At 39.9% G+C, this 10,888-nt stretch overlaps 2 protein-coding genes across 4 annotated transcripts in view; one reads left to right on the top strand and one right to left on the bottom strand.

The window, feature by feature from the left end:
- Positions 1–4,148, bottom strand: part of LOC310986096 (SPRY domain-containing protein 3-like) — a 31,394-nt gene extending 27,246 nt beyond the window's left edge. Inside the window, exon 1 of one of the 3 annotated variants that reach the window (XM_083971854.1) lies at positions 4,039–4,148. The gene's annotated coding sequence lies outside the window, so the exon portion shown is untranslated. Of the gene's footprint in view, positions 1–3,990 lie in introns of all 3 variants that reach the window. The other 2 variants (XM_083971856.1, XM_083971855.1) reach the window with 2 other exon arrangements.
- Positions 4,149–7,226: 3,078 nt separating this feature from the next.
- Positions 7,227–10,272, top strand: LOC310985598 (insulin-like growth factor-binding protein 6; the record flags this gene model as incomplete). The annotated part of the gene is made up of 4 exons (XM_083971215.1): positions 7,227–7,608; positions 8,822–8,850; positions 9,012–9,131; positions 10,174–10,272. Exons 1-4 carry the CDS (start codon positions 7,248–7,250, stop codon positions 10,270–10,272), a joined length of 609 nt encoding a protein of 202 aa, XP_083827341.1. The 5' UTR covers positions 7,227–7,247.
- Between the last annotated feature and the right edge of the window lie 616 nt (positions 10,273–10,888).

Consider the following 10,888-nt stretch of genomic DNA (forward strand, 5'->3'; position numbering starts at 1 on the left):
TGATGGTCAGGTAACTCCCCTGGGTGTCGGTCGGTGTGATCTGGGACTGACTCAGGCTTAAACCAGATCTCCTGTTAACGTCAGAGAGTGTGGAGTCATGACACAAAAACACAAAAGTGTTGTTGAATATTTGGCTTTGCCAGATTTCTGTTTTGCAACTGATGGAAACTTAAATCACAAACTAATTAATCTCACATTTTCAGATCGGAAAAAAAACGTTTTAAACACCCACCAGTGCAGCTGTGAGTGTCTGGTTTTAAACCTTTGTTTCATTCAGGAAAACACAAAAAAATGACTATTTTTTTACCTTTTTTTTTTTTTTTTAAAGCCCCAGTATGTAACTTAGTTGGCTTTTTATTATCAAAAATCAAACATTTCTTTCATAAATCCGTATTTCACTGAAGTGGAATCACAGCCGCATACAAATGAAAGCTTTCTGGTTCCTTAGAATGAGTTGTTACAAGTCGTTACAAATACATAAGGAGCGACGCACCGAACCGAGGCGGCCATGTTGCAGCGCCATTTTTTACGTCGAGTGGCGGCGTGACCGTAGGTAACCACGGAAACTGAGCGGAGCTGTTGGCTCGGCCTGTTAAAACTGTCACCACTGTGTAGTGTGAGGAAGGACTGAGGCACTGGTGTTGCATTCAGGTGCAGTCAGGCAGACGGCCGTCGGCAAACCAACCGGATGTAATTTTACTCCACCAGAGAAAGACGGTAAAACAATACCACATCACGCTTGTTTATCCTGTTACATGCAGCGTCTGTTGTCTGTCTGACGTCTGCCCGATTTCACGTGAATGCAACATCAAGAATACGTTCCGATATGCAACCGCACCGCTAGATGGGGAGAATTCCTACGTACTATACCTTTAAAAATAAATCAACACAAGATCAAACTGCGTTCTTCTGACCTTTTCTTTACTTTCCCAAATAAACTGGAAAAACTACATTAAGATGAACCACAGCAGCCATGAAAACTGTCAACCTGATCATGTTCTGACCCATGATTGGTCAGTAGTTAGTTACTAATACATTAGTAACTGAGTACTCAGTCAGTACTGTACTTCTGTGCAGGAACACGCCCTCGTTTCAACTACAACAACATTAGAAGAAAAGAAGGTTAAAAAATTGTTCAATGTTTAAAATCCATTACAAAAACATATAAATGCTGTTCAATAAACTTACACATTGAAATTGAATATCATTAAAGGGATAGTTCAACATTTTGTCAAATTCACCTATTGCCAGAATCACCACGCTATGAAATAATCATGTAACATTAGAGACAGAGTTGTTTTAGAGGTAAATGCAGCCGGAACTACATTCCAGACACGGCTGCTGCTGGGCGGAGGGATTTCAAAAGCACAAAGTAGTTCAGAGTATTTGCTTCATGTGTCGTAATGTTACATACATGATTATCTCATAGTGTGGTGAATGTGCAGGTCACAACTTGTCCACCAGAGCGTTGTGGAGCTGTTGGATTGTGTATTTGATGAGTTTGATGAGGGACAGGGGACCTTTACCGTTCACCTCCATTGTGTTCACTGAGCAGCTCACGTCTCTGCCCCGCTGATCTCAAAACAACATGAAACAACATAATTAAAGGAAATGAACCTACTGCTATGACTATAGGGATTATGGTGAGAGGGGGATCTGACTAAATGTTGAACTTTCCCTTTAACATTAAGGCAGATCTGTTTCGATGCCAGAACCAGATGTGCCTCAGATGCTGTTGAAAATGCCGGCATCAGTATCGGTCATCACTGATCTGGGAATCAGGAATCTGTTGAAACCAGTTAGCTCCATTAGCTTAACGTGTCACACCGGGACTCACTTCTTCTTAAAACAGTTGCACTGCGGTCGGTGCAGCTATCACGATCTCAATTCACTCCGAAAAAAAAAAAGGCTCCCACAGTTAGATGGGCAACCACGCTTTCATTTTCGATTTTTTTCAGAGAGTTGAAAATACAAACGATATAAAATGTATAACCTGTGTATTTGTATCTCCGTTGTTAAAGTTTAGAGTTTCATTTTTACAATCGCGAGTCATGGAAAGAAGACGCACAGTACCACGCGCCTGGAGTGTTAACGTGAACCGTACGAGCTGAAAAACTAAACAATTTATCATTTTGACATGTGTTTGTGAAAACACCCATTGTGGCTGCACTAATGCACTTTTTTAGGAATCATTATCTATTCCTACATTTAGATTTGTTCTTCTTCAGTTGTGTCCGAGGTAAAAAGAGGTAAATGTCTCTTTTACTGTATTCATTCATGTTCTTAATAAAGGGTTTAACCTGGACCAAGCCTTACAACTATAATGATCATGTCACATCCATGCAGCCTTGTAATAATATATATATAATGTTCTTTTTTAATAACACACTGGTATCAGTATCAGTATCAGGAGGTATAAATGTTGTGGGAAGGTTCAGGTTCATTAAAACCTCCTCTGTTTCCACTGAAGTGAGTGAAGTCGGTGTTTCATGACCACTTTCTGCCATGATGACACAAACTACACACACACACACACACACACACACACAAAATGAAAACACAACCAACTGCAGCATGATGGTGTTGCAGCTTTTCTCAGTTACTTTAGTTGAGATGTGACAAGGGTTTTGATTCTGACCTGGTCTGATGTGGAAAAAAAAAAACACTTTTACCACAACTGAAAAAAATCTGAAGCAACATTTCTCTGGTCAGGATGAACCTGAACCTGAACCTGAACCTGATCCTGGTCTGGACTCGGCCTGATGCTCCGACACCTTCACACACCTAATACACCTGGAACTGATACCGACAGGTAACAACAGGACCAGTCAGGAAGTGACGGCTCTGCAGCTAAACGTTGTGGTTCGTCCATCAATTTGTCAGCTCATAAATTAGTCCAATAAATGCCAAAACTACAAATAGTCAAATCACATAGTTCATCTGTCTCAACAAATTCTGTGTTTGACGTGTGATTTACAGCTAAAGACACAAGAATTTGGCTTTTTTATGCAAATAACTTCAAGATAAACAATTAACCAATCATCAGAGTGACTGACTACTTTCTATTTGTCCATTCATCTCTACACTGACACGTGTGTTGTTATTCTGACGTTACATTCATTTAATTTGTTTATTGCGAGCATCTGGTAATATTATTCAGAAATGGGCCCCTATGCAGAATAACTAACTGAGTGGTCTAAATAACAACATAATAAATGGCCTTCTCTTAATCATAGTAATTAATCTAATCATATTTTATCCTAATACTGAATAATAACTCACTTCAATAACACTTTAAATGCATAATTATTACTTTTACTAACATGTTTTGTACAATTAGCACTTACACATATAAATAGTGAGCACTTCCTCCACCTTTACAGTTACATGTGTGTGTCATGTGTTGGGCTTTTCCCTCCCGTGTGTGTTAGGTTATGACGTAATAAGTGTGACTCAGGTAGCTAAACGCACCTTTACAGTTTTGTCGTTCAAGCGTGTATTGTGTTTATTTATTTATTCTTTTCTCTTTTCTTTTTTTTTTTTTAACTTAAACTCAATCAAAGTTGCATGATGACTCACTGAAACTGGTTTGTTGTTTCGCTTTAAAAAAAAAAAAAAAAAGAGAGAGAGAGAGAGAATCGATTCGTCTTAAAAACATGAGCAGTGCAAACAAACAAACGGCGGCCTTAACTTGATAATAAGAGCCTGAAAGTGACTCAATAATAAACCAGGTTAGGCTTAACTTACTCGGTGATTTATTTCAAATTACGTGGATAAAATAAACTACTAAACTATTGCCTCAGATTCATTTGTTTGCGTGTTCACTTGTAGGATTTAGTAATTTCCGAGCGCCCCTCGAACGCAGCATCGCATTAGCCGAACTACAGGCAGCAGCAGCGACTGTGTTGGCCGGTTTAGCTGCTCAGCGTCTTAACGTTGTCGCTTTGTTTTGGTGAATAAAACAACCGTGAAAACGTGAATGTAGCTCACACAACAAACTGTCCGAAGCCTCCGTTTTGTCTTACGTTGGTTCCTTACTGTGTTAAAACTTGTAACGCTTCGTCCTCCGGCTTTTTTTTCTCCTTCCAGTTTTGTAAGTAAAGGAGCTTGAAGTCTGTCACTTTTTTTTATGTCCAACCTGCGCCGCCGGAAGTCCCGCCCCCTCTCACCGCTCTCAGCCAATCAGAGAAGAGGAAAACACAAACCCGCTGAGGCCTTTAACCTGTGCGCTGCCGACTGGGAGTGTGTGAGTACATGTTGCTCATGTTTGACCTGCACACACACATACATCAACCTGAAATTATAATCACAGAAAGAAACCTTTTTATATTTTACATAATAAAAAATAATAAACTATGTATATAGCACCTTTCTTAATATAGTTACAAGGTGTGCAGATAAAAAATAGTGTGAAAACAGAGACAAACAAACAGCACAAAGTCAAATAAAAGTAAAAGCCGGTTACCCATGGTATTTACAACCCCAAATTACAGTACAAAAGCCTGACAAACAAAGAAATTGTACACAACTCGTCACCTAAGGGGTTAAAAATAGCCTTTTTTCATGATAATAAATGGCCTTTTACATTGTAATAACAATAAAAGATGGTGTTAAAATTAAATGAGAGGCAGGAATAGATGAATAAAGTGGAAAATCATCACGAGATTCTTCGTGAGTTCTGATCAGAAGAGACTTCAAGGTGTTGGAAGGAATTTTCATACTTTTTTATATACAGTAAACTTGAATATATAGATTAAATATCATTGACATTTATGGTTATGTAGATATTTTTGAAGCAGGTACATGATGTAGCCCACACATGCATATTTTACCATATGTTATCCATGTTTAGAACATATATCCTCATATATTCAGATGTTCATACTATTGTAATATTAAGTGTAACACATATGGCAACTTTGAACTTAACGTTATAATAAACCAAACAAACTCAGCTTATTGTCAAACCCACTAACAGGAAGCTGTCTGCACAACTTCTAAAGTTAAAGCCCCAGACCGGTCCGTCACTTTATCGTGCCCCCTGGAAACACTTGTTCTGTTGTGTTGTGAGTTTGTTGTTGTGAGCTCATGTGTTTGTCAAATTGATGAAGCTGTTTTTCTTAATTTGTTTCATGTCTGTGTCTTTGCAGTGTGTTGAGCCCTCGGGGCCACCGTAGGTCACTGTTGGATGACTCCTTCCTGACTGGTGAGCGTCTCAAAGCTTTCCACTGTCTAATTATATCAAATATCAATGAATCTGAATAATTCTCTGTTGCTCATCTCGTTGATGAATCAGCAAATGAGTTCATCTTTACACATTTCACACACAGGCCGCTTACGAGACAATATTATGATGTAAACTTTGCAGAAAATTGACATGACAAAAATCTTTATTGATATAAAAAAAAAGCAGGATTCGACCGCAGCGTCCAATAAGTCGTAAGTTTACTTCACCGAAACAGTTAAAAATTAGTGAACAGCTTCAGTGTTGTTACTGTACATGAGTAATATCAGACTGTACTCTATTACCAGAGATGCAGAGGTCAGGTGTGGTAAACCTCAGGTAAGAGGAGGACGAGCTGCCAGATCTCTGCCATCCTGTTTTCTAATTTAATGTGTTTGTGACTCATTCGAGGTGGAATTTACAGGGTGGGACGTTTCAGCCTCGTGGCTATTAATGTCTTAGTCATCCCGGCCTGAGTGGCACTCCTTCAGCCGTCAGCTCCTCTGAACCTTTAGCCCCGCAGTTACAGACTCTGTAAATCCACTCTGTCAGCACAGCGTTTGTTTCCTCGCTTTCTATTTAAAGAAAAGTCATAATGTCAAAAACAAGGGCAAAAGGTGGAAGGAACCTGATCGAGTGTTTGACTGCCGGGTGTTTCAACTTTTCCATAGTTGCCTCATTCAGAGGCAAAAAAAGAAAGAAAAAAGAACTCATGTGAACGTTTTTAATCAGAGTTTTTTTTTTTTTTTTTTTTTACAGATTGTTGAGTCAAGACTTCTACTGGGTTGAGTTTGGGATGTGTTTAATATATTATATAATAAATACACATATAGATTTTGTCTTATGTTATCTTATGTAATCTTATCTTATCATATATGTTATGTTATCTTGTCTTATCTTATATGTTATGTTATTTTATCTTAACTTATCTTATCTTGTCTTATCTTATATGTTATGTTATGTTATTTTATCTTAACTTATCTTATCTTGTCTTATCTTATGTTATGTTATTTTATTTTAACTTATCTTATCTTATATGTTATGTTATTTTATCTTAACTTATCTTATCTTGTCTTATGTTAACTTAACTTATCTTATGTTATGTTATTTTATCTTAACTTATCTTATCTTATCTTGTCTTATCTTATCTTATATCTTATCTTGTGTTATGTTATAAATCTATAAATGACCTTATCTTATCTCAAATGTTATAAAATCACAGTATACACACTGGCATTGTTCTCAACTTCAGCTACTAGTCACTGATATTATGATATAAGACAGATTTGATTAAATTGCAGTAAATAGAAATCACATTATTTATAACGACCAGCCATCTTTTGTTGTTGTGGTTGTTATTGAAACAAACGTCAACATCAACACATGAAAAAACACGTGTGAAAGTGTCGCCTCTGGAGATAAACGACCCTCAGACAGAGACAGAGACAGAGAGATAGTGTGAGAGTGAGAGAGGGGGAGAAAGAGAGCAAAAGGGGAAGTCTAAGCAGCAAATCGGTGGAGAAAACATTACTGTCCCGCAGGATGACAAACAACAAATGGTATGAGCATGCGTGAGTGTGTGAGTGAGTGTGTGTGTATGTGTCAGAGACAAGGGGAAACGGGGTGTGTGCTCTGCTGTGTGGAAATAAGACGTAAAAAGCTAACATTCTCCATCACGTTACGTATGTACCCTCCCATACCTTTCCCCCGCCGGTTTGGGCTCTTTAAAAGCTGCTGCCAGTGGCGTCTGTCAGCCTCATTATCACTTTGTCTTGGCTTGAGGGAATTATATAACCCTTTGACACACACACACACACACACACACACACAGATAAACTGCAGCCTGTGTGTGCAACTAAACAGAGATAGTGCAACAACAACCAACAACAACAAAAAAAAACCCAGAGGGAGCTAAGAGAGTTAAGAGTAGAGTAGGACGTCTCAGAGGCTGGACTTGAACTTGAACATCTGTCAGAGAGAGAGAGAGAGAGAAAGAGGGGACAGACAACTCTTACAGTGTAAGATGCTTCTGTCTTTAAACATCCTGGTGCTGCTCCTCCTGCAGCCGGCTCTGTCCAGTCCAACACGCCGGACCACAGCGTCCAGAGGATGTCCAGCTGCTGCAGGCTGCAAAGCAAAGTCCTCCCAGCAGCAGCAGCAGCAGCAGCAGCAGCAGCCGTCGCCGTCGGCCACCGCTGCTGATCTCAACGCCACGGCCCCGGCCCTGGGAGAACGCTGTGGGGTCTACACGCCGAGCTGCGCCCACGGGCTGCGCTGCGCCCCCCCGGACGGCGAGCCCAGGCCTCTGCGAGCGCTGCTGGAGGGCAGAGGAGTCTGCAGCAACGCCAGCGGCGCCAATCCCACCGCGCAGACCAACGCTGCAGGTAAGTGTGTGTGCACGCACGTCAAAGCATGAACATGAATGAAGCAGAGCTGTGTTTGTTTTATTTTCACTGCAAAAACTCAAAATCTTTCCAAGAATATTTGTCTTATTTCTTGTCAAAATGTCTCATTTCTATTCAAAACGAATCTCTTTCCACTTTAAATAAGACTCATCACCTAAAAATGAACTTGTTTTTAGATCATTTTCACTTGTTTCAAACTCATTTTCACTTGAAATAAGTAGAATAATCTGCCAGTGAAAGCAGGTTTTTTGTGCTTGTAATAAGAAAGAAAAACTTGCTCCACTATCAGATTTTTTTTACTTATTTCAAGTGAAAATATGTTTGAAATAAGTAAAAACTGTCAAAAACAAGCTACTTTTAATGTGATGTTTCTTATTTTAGGTATAATGAGATTTGATTTGACTAGAAATGAGACATTTTGACTAGAAATAAGACAAATGTTTTTGCAGTGTCCTTACTTGTTTTGGCAGAGTTTCATCCTCACAGTCTCTCAGTCTCTACTACTACCGTGTTATCTGTCATATAACAGTCAGGTTTATCTTGTTCCAACTTCACATTTTTAATTCCTGTGAGGTCTGAAAAACTTAAAAACATAGGGATAACTTACACTGCAGCATCGAGGCACCTATATACACTGCAACCTCACACTGATACTAAAAAAAAGATGAAAAACATGCAAAATGATGTGTTTTTCTGGACTTTTGCTTCCTGTGTGAAACACTGTCACATCCTCAGGCCTCGTTAATCCTTCAAATGAATCGATCTGAGATGGAAACTCAGCAGATCATCATTTCTAAAACAAGTTTTTCTTTTCTTTTTGGCAGAGTTTCATCCTCACCGTCTCTCTATCTCTGTCTCTCTCACATGATCATGAGTTTGTGATAGTCAGGAGGAAATCTGAGCAGAGAAACACCCTTGTTTTTTACTCACTGAGAGGTTGTTTTTTTTGTTTTTTTCTCCCCCTTTTCCATGGCTCAACTGCTGCCGAGTTCTGCACAAGCTGAGATAGAAAACATCAGAAAACAGGAGATGTGGCGATAAAAAAACAAAAGAAAACAGATCCTTTTATGGCTCAGTAGAACCAACACACACTGATCCTGCACTGCTACTGTGTTATCTGAAGGAGCCTCACTATCGAGTCTTGTTCATCTTGTTCCAGCTTCACATTTTTAATTCCCGTTTCTGATTCCAGATGCTGCACCGACTGAGAATCCAGAGGAGGTAAGAAACAAAAATCCTTCCTCTTCCTTTCCTTCTCCTTCTGCTTCTTCTCCTTCTGCTTCAGTGCAGCCGTTGCATCTGCAGCCTGGAGTCAGACCGACGACGACGTGCACTTACATGTTGTGTGTTCATGTGTTTTTGTTGAACTTCCTCCCACACAGGCTCCGTGCCGTAAGCTGCTGACGACACTGATCCAGGGTCTGGATGCACATTTATTCAAGTCCAACCACGACATCTACATGCCCAACTGTGACAAGCGCGGCTTCTTCAGGAAGAAGCAGGTGAGTGAGCGTCAATATAGCGTGGATATAAAGGTGGAGAAGTTGTGGAGGAGATGTAGGTTGTGTTTGATCTTATTGTGTGTTTTTGTGTGTGTGTTATATAAGCCAGCAGGTGGACAGGCAAACAGGATGTAATCATATCAATTACATCTGGTTTGCCTGTTCCACCTGCTGCCTTACACCAACATCCCTCGCTTTTTCTTTTAGTTTTTAGTATGTTTTTATTTGAACTTGTATTATAAGTATTTTAAACAATTTATTGCACCCTGCACTTTCTTTATTTCTTTCTCTTCTCTTGGATATGTTTGCCTTTGTTAGTGTTTTAGTGTATGTTATGTACTGGGCAGTGGTGGACAGTAACGGAGTAAATTTACTTCAGTACTGTACTTAAGTACATATCCAGAGGATTTGTACTTTACTTGAGTATTAGATTTCTTTGGTACTTATTACTCTTACTTGAATACATTTCCAAGACAAATATTTTTTACTTTTACTCAAGTTAATTTCTAGGAAGGCTGAAAAGTACTCGTTACTTCCAGGTCTGCTCTTTTTTTTTCTTTTTTTTTCTAAAATCCTATTGGACACAAGCTGTGTTTGTCAGAGAAGGAAACCCTAACCCCTAAAAACATCAGTGCAGCTGGTTTCAAATAGTTCATTCTCACAAACAAGAGTTAAAAGGTCCTTAAATTCATTTAGAAAAAATTATAGTGATTCATTGATGTGAAAAATAAGAAATTTACTCTTACTCTTAATTTTACTTAAAGTAAATTTAAAAGCATGTACTTTTGGATACTTAAGTACCTTTAGAAGCAAGTACTTTTTTACTCTTACTTGAGTAACATGTCGACTGAGCTACTTTTACTTGTAACGGAGTCAATTGGGGTTGGGGTCTAGTACTCTGTCCATCTCTGGTACTGTGTATGTATGTATTGCATGTACAGTACAAGGCAGCTGTTACAACTCCCTTTGCCCAAGACAAATGTCCCCTTGTGTGGGACAAATAAAGTTCATTTAAATTTGATGTGATGTGATTTGTGCCCAGTGTTGGTCGTCCAGAGGGAAGCAGCGTGGGAAGTGTTGGTGTGTGGATGAGAACGGCATGCCGCTGCTGTCCTCGGCAACCAAACAGAAAGGCTGCTGAGAGCGCAGAGAGGCCCGAGGAGAAGGCTGCAGCGGTGTGACACCAAGAAGAGGAAGGAAGGAAGGAAGGAAGGAAGGAAAGGAAAGGAAAGGAAAGGAAAGGAAAAGAAGGAAAGGAAAGGAAAAGGGCATCACCATCACCATCATCACGGCCATCACACACACTCACGAGTCCACACAGGAAGTGAGAAACTCACTCTCACTCTCTCAGAAGCAGCAGCTCCGTCTCTCCACCAATCAGCATCAGCCTCAGAGTCTCTCCACCAATCAGCATCCGTCTCAGAGTCTCTCCACCAATCAGCATCAGTCTCAGAGTCTCTCCACCAATCAGCATCGGTCTCAGAGTCTCTCCACCAATCAGCATCAGTCTCAGAGTCTCTCCACCAATCAGCATCCGTCTCAGTCAGTCAGGTGTTAACTTTGTCTCCTTGCGCCCTCTACTGAACATATCAAGACCAAGTAAAAGGTTTAATCATCCTGTCGTCCTTCTGGGTCAAGTTGACCCAATCTGTTCCCTTCCTCCTTCCTCCATCCTTCCTTCCTTCATTCTTTCCTTCCTTCCTTTCTCCCTTCATTCTTTCCACAATCCCCTTTCCCTCCCTTCCTTCCTTCCCTTC

Source organism: Trachurus trachurus (genome assembly GCF_905171665.1).
Source record: "Trachurus trachurus genome assembly, chromosome: 5".
In the NCBI taxonomy this organism is placed as follows: Eukaryota; Metazoa; Chordata; class Actinopteri; order Carangiformes; family Carangidae; genus Trachurus; species Trachurus trachurus.